We start from the raw sequence: 21,572 nt of genomic DNA on the forward strand, positions 1-21,572 counted from the left end.
CAGTGTAAACAAAATCCATTGCTGTCTTGAGATAACATGAGGAGGCTTCCATCGGCTGGCTAACAGTGCTATATTATATTTTTGAACATATTATCCACCTCTGAATGACGTGTTTATTCTGAACGATGGAAATATTTCTGTAAATATTAAATATCAAGGCTTCCTCAGAGGTTCTGGATGGTCTAAATGTTTGAATATTTAACATTTATATATACTATATATAAATAGGCACCTTTAAATAATGTGTACAATAATGTGAACCTTCAGCCTTGCTGTATGTATTAATGTATATTAATATTAAATAACACTTCATTAATCCATGAAGGTAAATTAGAACCTTTTAGTTGCTCACACACATAAACACAACATAAGCACAGTTTAAAGCAAGCTAAATAAAATATAATAAAAGTTAAATACAATAAAATAAAAATAAAAATAGAATGTATTATGATAGAAATGTAATAAAATAGAAATAGTATGGATATATAGTATATTTAAATGTTCTTAAGGCGTGTAAAAATATGTAACTGCATGGTGACTACAGTAGCTACTAAACTACTATTACTGTGCATTATTAAAATTAATAAAAGATGCCGCACTAAATTGTTCTTTGCGCCTCAAACTGTTTAGTCCATTTTTTTGTTTGTTAATTGTTTTTGTTGTTGTTGTTATATATGTTTATTATAATGATGTTGCTCTTATTTTTTTGCCCCTAAAATACAGTGATACTAAATAAATAATAATAATAATAATAATAATGTTATTTATATTCTCTTTAATTTAAAGCCTGTTGTATTTGTCATTCTTGCCTGTAAATACTGAACCTAACGATTCCTCAGGAGTTATCTGCATGGATACAAGACCTGCTATCGATTATTTATTACAAATACAGAAAATAAAAGTGCTTTTTAAAGCCACACCAGATTTTCAGCTCCTGCTTGTAATCACAACATGTTCAGCTTCTTTAGGCCTTTTTTCTCTAATTGGTTTGGGTGGTCAAAGTCTTTTGCAGCTCTACATAAGTTCTGTTGTTGATGTGATACACAGATGCACTGTGCACGGAAATGAACGCTTTCAGCTTCTCTGTGCACAAGCATGTTATGCAAATCTTCTGACACCTTTGTTCTTTCCTAAAATAAGGTGCATGCAGTGCACAGTTTAATTGCTGAATTGATGATATTGAATATTGCTCCATTTTGCCCTTAGAGAACACGTTTCAGGTTTCATTTACTTCCAATGCATCAAATTAAACAAGCCAACAATCACACTGAACATGCAGCTTCTATTTCTACACTGAAATGGTTCCATGTGAATTTTTTGGATGGTTGTCGCTGTGCATCAGAATCCAAACACATTGTGCACACAAAATACATTCTGAGCAAAACATGTAAGTGTCAAAGCAAAGAAAAGTTGATTTCTGTGAATAGTTTGAGCTCCTCAGGAAATCTTCACATGGTTCGAATAGTTGTAAAGTGATTTAGAGCCTCAGATTTGCATATTTTGTCTCTCAGAACCTGTGTGGTGCTGTAAGGATCGTCTGCTTTATGGATTGCACATGCTGATCTGAACTCTTTTGCCCTTTGCTTTGCTGATGGATGAATGATTGATGAATGACTGACTGCGTCTCTTTTACAGCTCTGCTTTAATGCTGAGTCATGTGCAAACTCCTTGACATGCAACTTTTCCTGCTTGCAGGTGTTTGTTTGCGCCACATTCCCAACCTGAACCCCGGAGTCCAGTCCAGACCTCGAGCCAAAGAGATTCGAACCGACAGCAGGTTTAATTACACCAACCAATGAAGAGAGGAGAGAATACTAAAGTCTGAATATCAGGAGCTCATGTTTATGATGCAGAACGCTTCTGTTAATGCTGTGCGTAAAATTCACAAAGTTAATCTGAAGTTCGAACCGAGATTGAATTGAGTATTTTCTGGATCAGTCTGGTGGTTTGACATTAATTTATTATGAACCAGAGCTCAGTATGAACGCGTCTGCACTTCACTGCTATGCTGAATTAACGCTGAATGAGATGCGCACCTGAATTCGTGGATGATCTTCTTACCTGAGCTTGTGCGTCTGTCACTTTCTCTTTGCTCTTGGTTCTCCGCTCCGGTTGCGTCCACTGTTCCTCCTGCCCCTCCCGCAGCGCCGTAACAGTCCGTGTTTGCGCCAAAATCTGCGCCAACTTCTCCGAACTCGCTCGCATGAAGTGGTTGGAGTCGTGTGTGACCGGTGGCAGGTGCTGCCGATGCGCTGATGCTCGCCACAGGACTGCTTGACTGAGGGTTGCCAGATTGAGTCCACTATTTACACCCTCAAGAGCTATTACAGCCTGCCCACCGATCCAAACCACGTGGCCGAGCGACTTGTCTACACACTTAGCACTGGACACGGTTTTTACCAGTGGAATGAAGCGTCATGGTCAGGGTCGCGGTGGATTCTAGGCGCCAAACCAACAGATACACTGGGGAGAAAAGAAAGTGGTCAGAAGTAAGATACGAACCTGTGCGTGAATGAAATACAAACACTGCCACAACCACTACTACTAATAAATTATTACCTTCGTCCTGATCAGGGTCAAGGTGGGTCACTGCAGCGCCTGAAAATACTGAGCACAAATCAGGAATACACCTTAGACAGGGTGCCAGTACACACGTACTCATTTACTCCCAGCTAGAGCAGCCAATCCACCTTCTGCATGATTTAATTTAATGTATTTGTTTATTTTATTTCTATTTTGATTGCTGTTTTGTTTGTGCTGAATTTGTTCCACTTCAACGTCCAGCTCGTCCTCGTGTTGTGAAACCAGGGGTGTTTATAGTCTGTCATGAAAATTTGCAATGGCTGGTTACTGTTTGCCAAAACAATATTTCCCAGCTATTGTTATAATGCATGAAGGAACATTTTAGGTGAAACCATTAAATCTTTTCTTAAACAATAAAACATAATATAATCGATAACTGTTTTCCTAAACCAGATAAAATAAAAAAAATATGGCATAACAAAAGGTATTAAAGTCATCAAATCACAAAGTCATCATAAACGTGGTAAAAAAGCAACCAAAACCATCATAAACACCATTGAAAACGCTGCTAATACTGGTTGGCGCCTCAAAGAACCATTATAAAATAGTCACATAGATACGGTTCACAAACCAGTGCTCTGTTACCAGTGAATCCAGTGTAAAACCAGCACTTCCCAGTTCAACCAGCAAGAGATCAGAAACTAACCTAGTTGAGCAGCCAGCTAATGCTACTGTTTTGTTGTTGTTGTTGTTTTCACCAGGAAATTTAGTTTAACACTCAAGAAAAAAGGAGTGTAATTACAGGTGATAAGAGAATAAAGAAACAATATTATTTAGCATTTTTGTGGTGCAAACATATTTGTTCTAGCAGCCAAAATATTTGTATAATGCCTTAAATTTCGGTTAGCTAGTACAGAACTACATCACTTTAGGCTAGCTGGTTTACCTCAGATGGAACTAAAACATGGAATTTAATTGGAAAGCTTTTTTATTATCACAAAAAGCTAATTATCATTCTTTAATAAATGCATTATTTTTATTCCAGTTATTTTTGATTGATGGCCAGAGAAAACTGGACCGATCACATCACTGTGTCTGAAACACAAACTGAGAACAGTCTCAGACTCGCCTCTCAAGATTCAGCGTGGCAGCAATTGTAAATTGTAAGACTGTAAATTAATGTAGGAAATAAAGGTCTGTGCTTCATACAGACACATTGAGGGTATTTGTGCAGCTTTCTGGGCTGCATGACTTAAATCGTATATAAAAGCTGCCAAATTTGACTGTTTTCCCTTAAAATATGCCAAACGGGAGTGAAAATACCAATCTGGCAACCCCGTCCTTTCTCCACCCTAATGTGAAGCAATGCTGTTAAGGTTAAAACAGTTCATGTGGATCAGTGTCACCAGTTCCAGTGTTTTTAGTGAAACATTTTTGGGTTTCCCTGCTCTAACACACCTCACCCAGCTGATAAACCTTTCAACACACAAATGAGGGCAAATTAAATGGTAGCGCAGGGGTCCACTACAAGGGTTCAAATATATTCTGTATATACTGTACAACATTCATATATTCATTCATTTATTTAGGTTCATTCCAGTCAGGTTATCGGGGTCACAGTGGGTACAGCAATGCCCCCACCCTCACAAACACTGAGTATATGCCCTGGACTGAGCACCACACATTTACTCCATAGTGTGTCTCTCAGCTAGAGTTACAGCTAGAGTAGCCAATACACCTGCTGCATGTATTGGTGTGCAGACCCGGGTGGGGTGCCACACAGAAAGGTGGGTTTGACTCTCTTCCCACTTTACTGTCTGCTAGAAGTTCGGTCATTTACATGAATTTACATAAATTGCCCCTAGGTGAAAGTGACAAAGTAAATGTTAGTTAGACCCTCTGCAACCCTGACCAGGATAAAGCGGTAAGTGAAAATGAATGATTGATGATTGATGCTGAATGAATGAAGCTTGTGGCTCTTTGCTGGACATCACATTGCACAAACATGGTCATTAATACAGAGTTGGCTTCCCCTCTTGCAGCTATAGCAGCCTCCACTCTACTGGAAAGGCTCTGCAGTATATCTGTGAACATTTGTGTCTACTTTTTGAAGACCTGACATGCAATAAACACTATAGTTTATCCACAAAGTTCATTTTGGCTGAATTCAGAGCTCTGGACCGACCAATGCAGTCCCTCCACACCAAGGTCTTTATGAATGAAACAGGTTGTGCACAGGGACTCAGTCATGCTGAACCAGGACAGGGCCTTCACCAAACTACTACCACAAGATCAGAGCAATAATACTTATATTCCAAACACCATGAGATACAACGGCTAGTACAGGTCTGACTAAAGCACCTGAACACAGTAATTAACAGATGTAATGCACTGAAATAAAAGTAACCGACCAACAATCAACATGCATTTCTATGTCAAAGTTAATGAAATTGCTGAAAAACTATTAAACAAACAAATAAATAAATTATTTTATGCATTTTGCATTCCACAGTCCAGACATGTCATGGTGTGAATGTCCAAACCTGAACTGTTGGAGAAAAGTAATAAATAGATTGAGTGTCTTCAGAGAATGGCATGATTGTCAACCACTTCATCTCCATCATGGTCACAGAGGGTCTGGTGCCACCAGGAGACAGGGTGCCAATTCATCACAGTGCAACACACGCTCACTCCACCCAGGAGCAATATAGAACAGCCAACCCACCTTCTGCATGTTTTTAGGAAGCAGTCTAGAACCCGGTCTATCTGCTGCTTCACCCTGCCAAGATTTCTGGATTACACTTCATATATATGAAGATCTGGGTTTGGCTGCATGTTTTAATATAAAGCAAGCAGGAGCTGGAGGTAATCCCTAATTCCTTAATCAGCTGGTCCTGGTTTTAAGTTATTGAAGAGTTTATCAGGTGAATTGAAGCTGCTGCCAGTTTGGGATTCAAACCTGCAGCGTTTAGAGCTCAGATATCTAACTGTAAATCAGGTGCTGCCATCTAGCGGTGAATTACATTCATAACACTAGTTTGTATTTATCTGTTGCTTCTAAGACATTTTTTATGTGTTTTGTCTTTTTAAAATAATTCTGGAAAGAATCAGGTGATTGTAGTGCCACACAGCTCCAGGACACCTAGGATCGAGATAAAAACAAAAGAAAAATACACAATATAAGCAAAAATATGTGAACACCTGACCGTGAGCTTGTTGGGCATCCCATTCCAAAAGGAACAAATCCATACACCCCCTTAAGGCTTTAAACTAAATCTTAGAGTGTGCCTATGTGAATTTGTGCCCATTCAATTAAGGGAGCTTTAGTTAGGTCAGGTACTAATGTTCTCTAAATAAATATTAAACGTTAATAATAAGCCTATGCCGTGCTCTGAGCCCAGGGGTGCTGGGACTAAAAGGGCAAGTAAGTGTACATGGATGGTCAGATGTAGTCTAAGGACCCTCGGTCATACCAGAAAAAAGATGCCTGGACTTTGAAGCAGCACTGTGGGTAGCATTGTTACCTCACAGTAAGAAGGGCCTGGATTCGATTCCTTTCTGTGTGGAGTTTGCATGTTCTCCCTGTGTCTGTGTGGGTTTCCTCCGGGTGCTCAGGTTTCCTCCCACTGCAAGTCCAAAGACATGCAGTTAGGTTAATTGGACTGGCAACCTGTCTAGGGTGTTTACTGCCTTTCGCCCGATTAATCAGACCCACCGTGACCCTGACCAGGATAAAATAATGAATGAATAAAAGAAGAAGTGAAAATAAATTAAAAATTAAAAACTGAATCTCTTATTTAGACCCTTTATTTGTTTGGTAGAAGCATTTACAGCAGCAAGTCTCCTCAGATTGGGCGGCACGTTGGCTAAGTGGGTAGCACTGTCGCCTCACAGCAAGAAGGTCCTGGGTTCGATCCCCAGGTGGGGCGGTCCGGGTCCTTTCTGTGTGGAGTTTGCATGTTCTCCCCGTGTCTGCATGGGTTTACTCCGGCTGCTCCAGTTTCCTCCCACAGTCCAAAGACATGCAAGTGAGGTGAATTGGAGATGCTAAATTGTCCATGACTGTGTTCGATATAAACTTGTGAACTGATGAATCTTGTGTAATGAGTAACTACCGCTTTTGTCATGAATGTAAAAGTGTAAAACATGACGTTAAAATCCTAATAAACAAACAAATAAACTCTTCAGATTTGTATCTATAAGCTTTGCCCACGTGGCTTTAGTCAGTTTATCCCGTTTTTCATGGCAGATCCCCTCGAGCGATGTCATACTGGTTTGAATCTGGCCTTTGGCTGGTCCACACAAAGACATTCAGACTCTGTCTCCAGTCTGACGCCGTGGGCCCTCTGCAGGAGGTTTTCTTTAAGGACGTTCCTGTATTTGGCCAAATGCCCGGTCTGACCTGACAGCCCACTCTTGGAGGGTTAAAGGTTGTGAGAAGCTTCTTTCAGGTTGAAATGATTAAGACTGCCGTGGTCCTGGGAACATTCAAAGCCTCAGATTTGTTTACATGTTTGATCGTGGAGTCCCGCAGACAGTTTCTTGGACCGCACTGCTTGGTTTTTTGTCCTGACAGGGGTGTAAACTGTGGTCCTTTACAGACCCGCTGTGTGTTTATCCAAACTACACCATATGGACAAAAGTATTGGGACACAGCTTCTTATTTTTGAATGAATGCGTTCAGCCACAACAGTTGCTACCAGATGAAATAAATCTATTATATAACAAAAAAATTACGTGCTTTTAACTTGGCAGTAACAGTTTAGGGAAGGCCTGGTTTAAAGAAACTCCAGTGACCTGCACAGAGCCCTGAACTCAACAGTTCTGGAATAAACCAGCGCCCAGCCGTCATTTTTTAACTGAACAGGCACAAATTCCCACAGACGTACTTCAAAATCTTACAAGAAGCCTTTTTAATACCAGTTATTTTTGAAACTGGACAGCCAGCAAACATCAGCAAAGCTCATAGCATCAGTAGCTCAGCAGTTAAGGTAATCAGACTGGACTAGTAATCAGAGGGTTGCCAGGTTCAAGCCTCACCACCACCAAGCTGCCACTGTTGGGCCTCTGAGCAAAGCTCTTAATCCTCAGTCTCTTGAATTGTATTCAGTCACAATTGTAAGTCGCTTTGAATTAAAGTGTCTGCTAAATGCTGCAAATGTCAATGCTCAGGTGTCCAAATACTTCTGGCCATATTTTGCATGTCTTATCCAGGTGAGTTCTTGACACATCTCAAACAGGAGGAACATGAGCACTTCTTGAGGCGCCACATCAAGGGGTCTGAATCCTTTCAGAGGTTTCCTCTTAATAATGCCGGTTTGTTTGAGTTTCTCCAGGATGTGATTAGCAGTCTCCTACCGTTGACTCCAGCCTGCACGTCTGAATGGTGATGCTGGAAATTGACCAAGATGTTTGGAGGAGTTGCTTTGCAAACAGGCCTCGCAAAAACAAACAGGACTCTCGCTCGCATTCATTGCACAAAACGTCTTCAAAATGAGGACAGAACAAAAATGATTTCAGTAAACTTCCAGTGTAGCAGAGAGCCGGTCCTGGAATTTCACTTCCCAGAGAATTTATTCTGTTCTGACTGGTTGTGGTTTCAGTCTGAATAAAATAAATACCAGCTTTCGTCGTGCCACGAAGACGCCTTGTCTAAATATTTTGGAGGCACAAGACATCACATTTTATACGGACCAAAAAAGGACACATACTTGGCGAGCGAGCCGAGGAAACCCGCGACCGACTAAAAAAGGACCGGTGGGTTTTTACAGACCAGTTTTAGCCAGACTGGGATGTTTTTTGGTCAGCAGGAGCCAGTATAAAATCATCTAACCAGTAAAGAACGCAGACAGACGTCAGCAAAAGAACGACTGCCTGCTTTTATTTTTTTCTTATATAAAAAGGATCGTTGGTTCATTCAGGGAGACACAGAGACAGAAATTCATTCATTCATTCATCGTCTGTTTTACCGCCGCTTTATCCTGGTCAGGGTTGCAGTGGGTACAATTTACTGGGAGAAAAACAAGGACAGATGCCCAGGACAGGTCGCCAGTCCATCACACAGCAAACACACACACATTTACATGTAGAGAAACTTTAGTTAATCTCCAGTTAACCTGACTGCATGCACTTGTACTGTAGGAGGAAACCGGAGCTCCCGGAGGAAACCCACACAGACACGAGGAGAACATGCAAACTCCACACAGGAAGGACCCGAACCACTCCATTTGGTAATCGAAGCCAGGACCTTCTTGTTGTAAGGTGACAGTGCTACCCACCGAGCCATCATGCTACCCAGTGACATGAAGTATGTCCGTGTGTGGGAATTTGTGCCCATTTAGTCAAAAGATGACTGTGTTTGTAGGGTTCCGGTTCATCCCAGAGCTGTTGAGTGGGGCTGAGGTCAGGGCTCTGTGTTTTTCTTTATGTCTTTATAGAGCTTGCTTTGTGTACAGGAAACGGCCTTCCCTAAACTGTTGCTGCCAGGATGGAAGCATATCGTTTTCTTTATATGGCTGAGTTATTACACCTGTTAGCAGCTGTCGTGGCTGACAGAATTCACATGAATTTAATACTTTTGTCCATAAAATGTATAGCGTGTTTCAGCTACGTCTATTAGAAATACGTATAATACGTGTAATACCGTAATATTAAGTAAGTTATAAGCTTCCAAATTTGTTGAAACAGTTTAGGGAAGTACTTTCTGCCTTCAGCATGACCCTGCCTGCACAATCTAAAAAAAGCAGAAGAAAAAAAACATTTATTATGGCACATTTACAACATTTTTGACTTATTGGTGCACGTGAGCATTCCACGTGTAGTGCAACGACCTCAAGCGAGTCTCAGATACGCCAGAGTGGGCGCGCCAAACCCCCTCCGCCGCAGGAATGTTAGACAGGAAGAGGAACAGAAACACATCTGTAAAACATTCAGAGTTCTGATTCACTCTGTCAGGGAAAAAGGAATAGCGAGGGCCGAGTGTTCCAGTAAGGTGTTGCACAACTCCAGTGTGTTTACTGTAGTGATTATGTAACAGCGGCGGTTTGCTTTTCATGTCCCGGCGGCCGCTGTTTTATGCTACTGTACACAGACGTACTGAGGCTCGTTATTTATCATCCGTCATGCACGCCGTAATTAGCTCAAACCTACTCATTAAATATGAGCAATTTCTGAGAAATCATTAAGAGCTGCAGGATAAAACGTTCATTTATTTTTTATTAAGTTAAATAAAGTCAAATAAAATACACCTGAACTAAATATAAACGATTAAACATAAACTGTGTAGAATTTATTATTTATACTTTATGGTTTATACCATTATAAAAAGAATAAAACTGCTGCCCTCACTCTCATAAAAAAATACAAGGATCGCCGCTCAGGTGGCACAGCGCTAAAACACACGCTGGAACCAGAGCTGAGATCTCGAATACATCGCATCGAATCTCGGCTCTGCCTGCCGGGTAAGGCTGAGCCGCCACATGAACAACGATTGGCCTGTTGTTCAAATAGGGGTGGGATTAAGCCGGATGGGAGACTCTCTCTCAGACTAGTGCGATTACGACCTCTGCTGGCTGGTTGGTGTCACCAGCATGGAGATGGGAAAGGAGTGCGGTAGAGGATGTGGCTCTCCGTACACAGCGCTGTACTGCACTGCACTCGTCAAGTGTAGGTGATAAAGATGTTCGATTGATGTGCACGTGTCGGAGGGGGTGTGGAGCGGCCTCGTCCTCCCCAATAAGGAGCGGGGACCAGCATTAGTGAGAGGATGATTGACGGGCAGAAATTGGATGCGCTGAAGTGGGAGAAAAAGGGGGGGAAAAAATACAAGGATCTGTGAACGTTCATTCATTTATTGTCTGTTTTATCACCATTTTATTCTGGTCAGGGACCGATTCTTAGAGCAAAAGGCAGGAAACACCCCACCCACACAATTTTAGTAGCTCCAATTAGCCTGACTGCATGTACGAGAATTCTTCAAAAAGTTTCCTCACTTTTAAAAAACTCTATTTATTAACAATAACAAAAACAAACTACTGTACATCACATCACATTTCTACATCGTCACCTTCCAATGCATTTTTCCCACCAGCGTCGTACCAACTTTTTAATGCCATCAGCAAAAAAACGTTTTTGGTTGAGTCACTGACGCGCCGTTGATTTCACATCATCATCACATGATAATCTTCTTCCTCTTAAAGCTTCCTTGAGCGTCCAAAAAAGTGCAAATCAGACGGAGCTAAATCCGGACTATAAGCGTCTCTCAGTCTCTCAGACACGACCGAATACTCCTCCTACTACAGCCTCACCGCTTATAACCTAAATATAAAAGTGAGGAAACTTTTTGAAGATCCCTCGTACTTGGACTTTGAAAGGAAACCGGAGCGCCCGTAGGAAACCCAACCAGACACAGGGCATGGAGAACATGCAAACTCCACACAGAAAGGACCCTCTTGCTTCTTGCTATGAGGCGACAGCGCTATGAAGATCCATAAACCTGCAACTAAAAAAGAAAAGTTCATTATTTTTAATAAATGATATTAGTTTTTGTAACAGGTGGACACAAGTGGGCACCGATTTGCAGAACGAAGCTCAGATAAAAATGTTTATTAATAATTCAGCTCGGATTATGTTTGAAGAAAGAAGGGATGCTTACGTAACCAAAAACACCAACCCCCCCTCTCAATTAAATCAATTCACTGACCTGTTTTTGGAACCGTGTTATTATACGTGATTGGAGGAAATGAAGCGCCAATGTAAATATTTTTGGAGTTAAATATTTACACAAGCTACTGTTTACAAACCTGACTCACACTGGCATCGCTGACTGGTAGCTTTGTTCAGACCTCTGCCTTTCGAAACTTTGTAGTATGTCTGTGGGAATCTGTACCCATTCAGTCAAAAGAGGATTTGTGTTGATGTTCCGGTTCATTACAGAGCTGTTCGGTGGAGCTGAGAGTTCACTGGAGTTTCTTTAAAGTGAGCTTTTCTTCATGTCTTAATATTATAGAGCACAGGGACACATGCTGGAACAGGAAAGGGCCTTCCCTAAACTGTTGCCACTGTCTGAAACACATGAATGGAAAAATTGAGGGGTGTCCCGATATATTTTAGTGTGTAGTGACCTCATACAGAACGGACGAAGCTCTTCTCGAGGCGAGGCTGTGGTCAGGAGGATTGCGGTCATCAGTGCGGGCGTGGGAGAGCCCCTCCACCAATGGTACACTCGCCTGACCGCACCACCCCTTCACAGCGCCTGGTCATAGCAGTTTCCCGTTTTAGGCAGTGATGTTTCTCGTCAGGACGCCCTCGGCGGCAATGTGGTAGAAGTTATCGAGAGGGCGCAGGGGGAGCTCAGATTTCCTCATTCTCGGGGGGAAGTCGCTAGGCCTGCTTGATTGCCGTGGTCACGTGGTCTGTACACGTCAGGTTCTCGAAGGGATCGATGCTGAGAAACTTGGAACTTACTCGGGTCTCATTAACCCCAGGAGTGACTCCTGGTGCGGCGTTAACTTTCAAGCCTGAGGTTCGGGACCAGATCCATTTAGAATTTATTTAAGAACGTGGAGGAATTCAGCGGCAAAGAAATGGGCGGGAAACATTTCATTCTTGGTACCCAGAGCTTCCCCTCCTTCTTCCACCATCGAGCAACCATAGTGACGATGTAGGAGGAGCAGGGGGACTATAAGAGAGAAAGAGGCAGAGAGGAGTCAGAAAGAAGCTCTGAGTAAAACATCACAGTCGAGTCTCGGACAGCAGTGTTTTCTATTTGATATATTTTTTATTTAAAAGACCTTTTTTACGACTTACAGAAGCTATGATGGGGGTAAAAGTGGAACCGTTGGTGCTGATCCTTTTAGCGTTGTGGATAACGGAGCCGGAGGTCGAAGGATGCATGTGTTTACGTTCACATTTTCAGAGACGTTTCTGCTACGCTGACTTAGGTACGTACCACACGCACAGGTACCAGCCGGGTCAAGATCAGGTGGTCACTCTGTGAAATGGATTATTATTACAGATGAAATATAGATCTGTCTGATTATGATTTATTTTTAATAACCTCTTGAACTCTATCATACAAATACAAGGGCTGTATTTATAAAGAGACCTGGGCGCTCAGGTGGAGCAGTGGTAAACTACAGTACACTCGCCCCCTACTGCTGAGTTCTGGTGATCCAGAGTTCGAACCTCAGCAGTGCTATCGACCAGTCGGGCGTCTGCGTACACATGACGGACTAATGTCCGATACAGAAAGGCCACTCTTAGTGCGGGTCCTCTTTAACCTCAGACTCCTCACATTGCATCATCAATGCCGGCCTCTTCTTTTCACCAACCAGAGGCAGATTCCTACACAGAGCCGTAATACTTGCAGAGGAACACGTTATATTTCCTCGAGTATTTCCTCGCCACGCATTCCCCGGCACCATAAGCAGCCAGTAGGAGGTGCTGTTGGTGTGCAGACGGGGTTTAAACCCACCCAGCCTTTCATCTCTCATTATTATTATACAGTGAGACTCGTTCAGCTGATATTTAGGAGCTTTCTTCTACTTTGTGTCTCTACAACTAAACTTGTTGTTTTTAGTGTTCCGGGCAAAGATCATTGAAGAGAAAATGGTTCCATGGTCCAGCTTCGAGAGGATTCAGTATAAAATTAAATTAATTAAGGTGAGCACTTGTGTGGATGTTGTCTTAGACATTTAGTTTGTGTTATAAGGTTTATAAGGTGTAAAACAGCTGTGTGTAATTTAACAATGCGTAACAATCTTGACTGAATAAGATGATTTTATATAGGCAGTGTAAACAGGGTTAGCCGTGCAGGACCGGGAACAGTGTGACCTGTCTGTTTTAGCAGCTTCTGGTTTATTCCGGACATGGCTGCTTTTTTGTAGTTCTTGGATTGCTGCCGAACATCCAGATGAATTTCCAATTAAAGCTTAACGTTGCTGTTTTTTTTTTCGACCTTGGCAGGACACCACTTTTCCATCTCATTTTTAATGGGTGCAGGTTATCTTTACATCAATTTGGACACAAAGTCACCAGCTGTAGTAAATAAATCATAATCACTAAAAAAACAATAACTACAGTCATAAAAGAACTCAAATATGTGAAAATGGTCGCCACAGTGGCCAGGGTCTTTTCTGTGTGGAGTTTGGCATGTTCTCTTTGTGTCTGTGTGGGTTTCCTTCTGGTGCTCCGGTTTCCTCCCACAAGTCCAAAAACATGCAGTCAGACCAATCGGAGCTACTGAAATGTAACTAGGTGTGAGTGTGTGTAAGAATGTGTGTTTACCACCACTTCATCCTGGTCAGGGTCACGATGGGTCGGATTCACTGAGCAAAACACCTCTGACAGGTCACCAGTCCATCACAATTAACCTGACTGCATGTCTTCGGATGTGTGGGAGGAAAATGGAGCACCCAGAGGAAACCCACATGGACACAGGGAGAACATGCAAACTCCGCATAGAACAGGCCCTGGCTGCCCGGCTAGGCACTACCCACTATGCCTCCGTGCCGCCTCCACAAACATACTAATACTTATATTTTTATATTGCAGATGTTTAAAGGCTTTGATAAAGTGGATGATATTCAGTACGTCTACACCCCACCCTACGATTCTCTGTGTGGTGTTAAACTGAACACCAAGAACAATGCTGAATACCTGCTTTCAGGTACAGTGCTTTTCTTTTAGTAAATTAAAACCTGGTGTAACTGAAGACAAGCGACTTCGGTTTCTCTTGTTATAAAGTTTACAGTCCTGGTTTTGTTTCTGTTTGTTGTTTAACAGGTCGTATGAGGGACGGTGAAACAGTGGAAGTTTTACTGTGTGGCATCGTGGTTCCGTGGGATCAACTCTCGTCAGCTCAGACAGAGAGTCTGAAATTCAGATATCAGAAAGGATGTGAATGCACGGTACGTTCTTCACAATACAGCACATCATATACACTATATGGGCAAAAATATTGGGACACTCCTTTTGATGACTGAATTTAAGTGTTTCAGCCACAGTAATTGCTAACAGGTGTAATAAATCGATTATATAAAGGAAATGATATGCTTTATATTTTGAAGCAACAGTTTAGGGAAGGCTTTTTCCTGTTTCAGCATCACAAAGCAACTCAATAATATAAAGACATGAAAAAAAGCTCGGTTGAAAGAAACGCCAGCGTCCTGCACAGAGCCCTGAGCTCAGCCTCAATCAACAGCTCTGGAATGAACTGGAACATCGACTGAGGCTTTCCTGATCAACATCAGCGCCCAGTCATACAAATGCTGTCATCTTTTGACTAAACTGAATGGGCACAGCTTCCCACAGACATAATCCAAATGGAATGTTTATCAAGCTCATGGTCAGGTGTCCGAATACTTTTGGCCATACAGTGGACTTGAATTCTGGCTCCATCTGCCGTTAAAACAGTAGAAATGAATTTTTGCAGGATAATGCATCCTGGTCACTGTGTGATGTATTAACAGCTAAAAATAAATGACTAATTTTAGATCTAAACTTTGATCTCTGTGCTTCTGTGCTCTTACTTTACAGATTTCCAGATGTTACAGCAGCTCCTGTAGCGCTCCTTCAGAAAGCGAATGTATGTGGACGAGCGATCCATACAGAGATCAAACCAGCCAGCATGTTTGCATGAGAGGTGTCAGTGGTTCATGTCAGTGGTTTACAGACACACATGACCCGCATGAGAATGATGTGATTCAGGAGTCTGAAACAAGTGGGAACAGGGAAAGTAGCGCAGGAGGAAGTGGTGATGGAGAGAACACTGACAAAAACCTCATGTCTGAATTCAACACTCGTGTACACTTCAATCAGAAATTACGGAAAAGAAGCAATAAAATGTATTTCCATGGCAAAGTGGGCTTCATTTAGCCAAATGCCCCACCACGATGGCTGATGTGATGTTTTTTTTTATTGTCAGCTTGCTTGCAAACTGTGTCATGTATTCTCTGTATAGCTTGATGTCCATATGTATGTAGTTTAAAGAAAACAAACCAAACAACCAAAAAGATTCAGCTATCGTTGTTGCTGATAAGCAAGTGCACTTTCTCTCATTACTATACACTCCGTTTGTTGTACTTCAAGTGGACACGTGTGATGAGACGTCCACGAGAATGTTCTGTCCTGAACCGCAGGGTGTGTGTTGCTCTGTTTAGTGAGTCTGCCCTGAACTAAAAAGAATAAAAACATAAGATGCATAATAAATGCATTTAATGTAAAACCTGTTTTGTATTTATTTAAAGCCTTTAACATTTACATGAGATACACTGTATGGCCAAAAGTGGACCTGGCCCTGAACTAACACAGATTACTAAACACTCTCATCTATAACAGTGACTGGGAGTGGCATGTGCAACGTGTGGCCAAACCTAAAATCCTTGAGACGGATCGGATGGGAGAGCACAACATCCAAAATCTGCCCTCTGACAGTAAAAAAAGGATCTTTTTATAATTCTCATCTTGTTCAAGTTTAAAGCTCCCAGCTGCTGAGGGCAGGAAATCAAAACCACTCCCAGTCACGTTGAGAGTGGTTACATAAGCAAGATCAACAACACCAGGCCTCTTTTGGGCCAGATGGAGGGCTGGAAGGCGCTCTAATTCATCACAGCAGAAGCTAAATTTCCACAGTGCTTTAGTTTAGTTCTGTTTGCTTTCTGTTCTTCATAATAAACAACTGATGTATTCTCTTTTACTTTCCTCATCGTTAGTCTGGGAGCATGTGGTGAAATCCTGAATGGTGCACCAGTCCAGCGAAAATCTGTGGCTTTGTGAAGTTTTCACCTTTGTATTATTAAACCAGGATGGATTTAAGTGCTTACTTTAACTGGAGTCATCAATCCATTTGTACTGATGTTTTATTTAATACTTGACATGACTGCTACTTACCCACTACGACCATGACCAGGATAAAGCAGTGTTAAAACAGACAGTGAATCAATGAATAAATGGATTTCTGCATTTCTTATAAAATGTGGTCTGATGTTTATCCAAGTCATAAGTCAAATCAATTAGCATTTACAGTCCAGAGTGAAAAAGTATGTGAACCCATGTACATAACAGGTTGAACCTCCTTTAGGAGCAATGATGTTTTCTCTAGCTGTTTGTTTGACGTGTGTAATCATGAAAAGCAATTGTGCACCACTATTTTTTGTTTTTGCATGTCCTAGTTAGCTAGTCTTGACTTGATATAACATAATTCGTCTTCAGTTAAGCTTCGGGTAATGAACCAGTAACCAGATATTCTCTAGTAAAATGTAGTAGTATCATTTAGAATTCATTGTTCCACCATGATTTACTGACAGGATAAAGAATTAACCTTAACTTGTCCACAAAACGCCTAGGAAGATCAGCTCGACATGTTGTAGTCCAAATCTGACTACAAATCCCAGGAGCTGTAGCGCTAATGAGAGCTAACAATTACCATCTGATTTTGGGGTTGTTTAAAAGAACCCCGGACGATCGCCCTGTACTAAGTTATATTTCTCAGTTAGTAAAGTAATCTGCCGGTGTGTGTTACTCCCTTAATCTGTTTTTATCGACCAGACGAATGCTTTGCACACACTGAGCTAATTTCAATGTACTGGTAGCCATCTCTGAAACAAGCATTTGACTCATTGCTGTATCGGTTCCACGAACTGACTCCTTGTTTTCGTTTCTTCTCTCGTTTCATTTCTTTTATAGTCTAGATTTGGATGAGAAGCATAGGGAATTTTCATACATGAGAACGATGACATGCATGTCGGTCGACTGGTGGACCGAGTAACTAGTTGGCTGGCTGTGGTCGCGGTTCCACTTGGCGCTTTCTTCCATGAGCTGTCGTGACTTCGGCGAGAGAATCACGATGAGAGTCGATTCAGTGAATCTTTTTCTCGCTATATTAAACTGCTAGTTGGTTAAGATTGAGTTACCGCTAATTTTAGAGTCGTTTTGACTGTGTTACGTTAAATTTAGTGTCCCATGATTCTTACCTATGCATTTATATACATATTTTCATGCACTGTTATTTAAAAAGCTCCCTTATTCGGCATGATTCTGTCCAGTTTCTTTCACATAGGACCAGAATCAGTCTGGTGGTGAGCCTTTCTCTGTCGTCCTCACCACCAAACGGTCCTGTTTAGCAAAGCTCATTGTGCTCTTGTTGTGATGTTTGCAGAATACCCAATCCAGGAGTAGCAAGAGTAGTAGTGAAGTTTATTCTAAACGAATTGATACCCATGTCTTTGTAGCTCTTTTAGCATCTCTGCAATGCTTCTCCTAAGCTCTGAATTCTGTTTTCATTGGGTCATGGTTTACATTAAGTGCTTTTTCCTTAGGGTGAGGTACAATTACAGCCCACATCTCTAATGCTTTTTCATAATCTGGAACATCCTACGTCTTGAGAAAAAGTTAGTACAGAATACTGACATATTGTCTAATCAAATTTGTGAAATGAATACAAATAATGTATTGACACTACAATGTATATTAATGAACAAAGGGTTCAGCACTAAATTAGAGGAATAAAGTGCCACATATTTATTGACATCTGTACAGAAAAACAACCGTCACTTGGTCATGCAAAGCAAGTAATACTTTGACCAAAGAAAACACAACATGAACACTATATGACACCAGAAATAAACGAACCTCCTGAGATGCCGAACATACAATACAACACAATATGTAAAGTTACTACATGGCACTGATGAGCAGTCTAACATGGTGATACGTGAGGAACTCAAGCCACACCTAAAAAACACCAGGCATTCCACTGAAACGTCACTACTGCATTAAAATCAGACCCGTCCAAGCACTGCATATGGTCGGAAACTTGGATCGGAAAGTGCTTGTATAAATGTCCAGTCGAGGTATTGTCAAACTAATATCTCATGTTACAACAGATTAGCTAGATATACACACTGCATGGGCGAGACGAGGGGAAACTACTCACAAATATTTTGTCTTTGGGCAACTGAAACACACTTCCACAATAAGGCTACAACATCGAGGGATAATGTAACAGACAACATCAGAACTCGTCTGGCTCTTTGCACTTGATTGCCTTAGACATCCATTTAGTCACAACCATGCATCTGAACATTAATGGCCTCCCCATTATATGCATGACAATGGTGTGTGTTTTTTTTAGTCCAGTGCAAATCTCACATTACAGCTTGCCAGGACAATCACTGTACGTCACGCTTCACTTGTTTATTGACATTCGAACATTTAAAGCAGAGTTGGGAGGAGGGTATGATGTAGTACAGCTACACAGAGTTAACCTCGGACCAGGACACACTTTTTCTCAATCAAGTCCACAGCCAACAGACTTGTCATTAGTCGGAGAACAGGCTGGCGAAAGACTTTCTCAGGTTTCGGATGGTCTCCGCCTTGGCCTCGTCTTCGTTACTGGAACGGAAGGTCTCTCCAAAGGCATTGAAGGCATTGGTCAGGGACTGGGATTTACTGGGAAAAAAGGACACATCATAGAATGAGAAGATTGTCCAAAAGCATGTAAAGCAAGGCAAATATGTGTTTGGCTAAAACCTAACATTCATTGATAAGCAATCATAGCTAAGTGCATGATAGGGGTGTTACTGCATTGAATAGCTAATATAAAATATAGCTTGTGATCTTAGTTTTTTGCTTTGATGTGGTTTTTCATGTAGATTTTTTCAATGGAATGAACAAGAAATACATAACAGCTTCGTGCATGGATAAGCTAGTTTTTAAATGTAATTTGTAGCACAACACCCTAGCAAAATGCATTACTAGCGCACATAAGAAATCTTAAATCTTAAATCTTAAAAATAAAAATTACTTCAAGAAAGGATGTGATGACTTCTGTTGTGGTCCAGGCTGTTCCTCCACAGCTGACGGTGCAGGAGCTGGGGGTGTTGACTCAGATGAAGCCATGGGTTGAGCCGGGACTTCGGCCTGAGCTTGCTCTTTAGGCACAGGTTTGGTTTGGACCTGGGGTTTAGTGGGAGACTGAGATTTAGCAGAGACCTTTGTCGAGGACTGGACCTGTCCCGGAGCTGAATCCGACTGGGTTTGTCCCTGATCCGCTGCCTCAGGTTGGACCTTACCCGGAGCCTTGACCGGAGGTGGGGTCTGGGGCTTGGGCTGGAGCTGAGGCTTAGAGTTTCTCCGCACCGGAGGCACAGGTTTTGGTGGCAGTGGTTTTGGAGGCTGAGGCTTTGGGGGCAGCTCAGTCGGTTTTCCTGGTGCTGGAGCCGGTGAAGCTTGAGTGTTGGCTTTAGGCTGCTGGGTTGTGGGTGGAGGAGTTGCAGACGGAGCTGATTTAGGTTTGGGATCCGGAGCAGGAGCACTGGAAGTCGACTTGGATGGAGGCTCTTGATTTTTGGGTTTAGGCTCTTGATTCCTAGGTTTTGGCTCCATAGGTTTTGCTGGTGCACCTAGAAATAAAAAAGTACATAATTACAGCAGTGCAAAATTCATTCTCAGCAACAGGACAGGTTTTCTTTAGGCTGCACTAAACAAAAGTATTTTTATTATACCAAGTATAATAATTATACCTGTTGTCATTCCCATTTTTAATTAAATCAAATAACCAGGTGAGTCCACCAAAGGATCAGCCTTTGCAGGTAAAGATGGGTTGTTGGTCACCACTTTGAGCCAAACATTGAATTACCCCTCAGTTCAAAAAGAACATTTCTCAAAGCAAAATTGCAAAAAAAGTACACCTTTCACCATCTACTATGCATAATATTGTGAAAAGATTCAGGAAATCTAGTGGAATCTCGATTCATGTAGTGACATGTTGGACACCACTGTTGAATTTGTGAGACCTTCGAGCGCTCGGATGGCTTTGCAGGATGAATCGTCACGCTACTGTAATACTGAGTATTTCGTAAAACCATTGTTACTTAACACAGACCGTCACAAGCAAGATCTTAAAACCTAATCACCTTGGGGAGGTACACGCTGGGATAGAGGCTTGTTGGGGTCAGCATGGCCTTCCTTTGAGACAGAGCTCTGTAAATACACACAAAGTAAACACAGTAAAAACATTTCTAACTGATCTTTTAAGCTAGAGCAACAGCCACTCTTTTAAAAAGGCTTCTCACAAAACTTTGTTGAAGTATGTCTGTGGGAATTTGTGCCCATTTAGTCAAAAGATGACAGCATTTGTATGACTGGGCACTGATGTTGATCAAGAATACCAAGTGTTGTAACCTGTGGTTGTTCGACCAGGGATTGTGCCCTCTGAGTTCGAACAGGTCCTCGAGTTGGCACTTGGTTCATTTTTGCCAGAACCACATCGGCTATCATCTGCCTGTCCTCGGTCTGGTGCTCGCCGATCAGCTGTATGGAGGAACCCACCACCTAAAGAAATAAATGCTTATTATTTTTCTACTTTTTTTGCCCAATCCAGTCGTGTTTAATTGGAGCTTAGGTGCAGGGTGGATGATTGATCACAAGGCATCACACTCAGAATTTGTTTACATCCAGGGACAGTTTGTATCCACTTACTGGCATGTTTCTGATGTCCCTTTTCCTTCCAAAGATGATGGGGTGGGGGTCAGGTCAGGGATTCTCAAATCAATTGTACTGACAGGATGGTTTTATGTGTTTTGCTTTAACTGAAGCTTTTAGCATTGATGTATCATTTAATTTTGTCTCCTTTACCTTCACCATGACTGCTTCTTGATGCACGAAACATCCAACCAATGGCAAAGTCTTTTATGATGAAATTTCTTTATTATTTCTATGCAAATATGACATTTCAGTAGTGTTAACATGCTTCTTGGCCTCTCAATTTTTGTTTCTGCTTATGCATATTTAAAAGAACAGTTTTGCATTGTAAATGTCATTTTTCCATGTGCGTTTCTGAAACCAGCTGCAGAACCTCAGCTTACTTAGATCTAGTGTGCACTCGGACGTTGGAGAACATTCATGAACCACAATGTTTGTGATCTATGAGAAATCTGCCAGCAGAGCAGAGCAGAGCAGGCTGTGCAGCGAGTATTTACATAAATGTGCAGATAAAAAAGGATTCTTGACACTTTCCAGGTGAGAAATGGCACAGATGATGCCATCAG

General features: G+C 41.8%; 3 protein-coding genes across 4 annotated transcripts in view; 1 reads left to right on the plus strand and 2 right to left on the minus strand.

Moving 5' to 3' along the window:
* pparg (peroxisome proliferator-activated receptor gamma) overlaps positions 1–2,184 on the minus strand; it is a 53,517-nt gene extending 51,333 nt beyond the window's left edge. Inside the window, exon 1 of the mRNA XM_062986993.1 lies at positions 2,062–2,184. The gene's annotated coding sequence lies outside the window, so the exon portion shown is untranslated. The remainder of the gene's footprint in view (positions 1–2,061) is intronic.
* Positions 2,185–2,473: 289 nt separating this feature from the next.
* LOC134301735 (metalloproteinase inhibitor 3-like) lies at positions 2,474–15,748 on the plus strand. Its single transcript, XM_062986578.1, has 6 exons — positions 2,474–2,504; positions 12,333–12,464; positions 13,103–13,185; positions 14,077–14,191; positions 14,308–14,432; positions 15,061–15,748. Exons 2-6 carry the CDS (start codon positions 12,338–12,340, stop codon positions 15,397–15,399), a joined length of 789 nt encoding a protein of 262 aa, XP_062842648.1. The 5' UTR covers positions 2,474–2,504; positions 12,333–12,337; the 3' UTR covers positions 15,400–15,748.
* A 2,270-nt stretch (positions 15,749–18,018) lies between these two features.
* syn2b (synapsin IIb) overlaps positions 18,019–21,572 on the minus strand; it is a 46,144-nt gene continuing 42,590 nt past the window's right edge. For both annotated transcript variants that reach the window (XM_062986684.1, XM_062986683.1), the window contains 4 exons: positions 20,707–20,856; positions 20,439–20,505; positions 19,328–19,925; positions 18,019–18,972 (listed from right to left, as the gene is read on the minus strand). In XM_062986684.1, coding sequence (XP_062842754.1) covers positions 18,843–18,972; positions 19,328–19,925; positions 20,439–20,505; positions 20,707–20,856 — 945 coding nt within the window. In that variant the 3' untranslated portion in view covers positions 18,019–18,842. The remainder of the gene's footprint in view (positions 18,973–19,327; positions 19,926–20,438; positions 20,506–20,706; positions 20,857–21,572) is intronic.

Source organism: Trichomycterus rosablanca, chromosome 24 (assembly GCF_030014385.1).
Source record: "Trichomycterus rosablanca isolate fTriRos1 chromosome 24, fTriRos1.hap1, whole genome shotgun sequence".
NCBI lineage: Eukaryota > Metazoa > Chordata > Actinopteri > Siluriformes > Trichomycteridae > Trichomycterus > Trichomycterus rosablanca.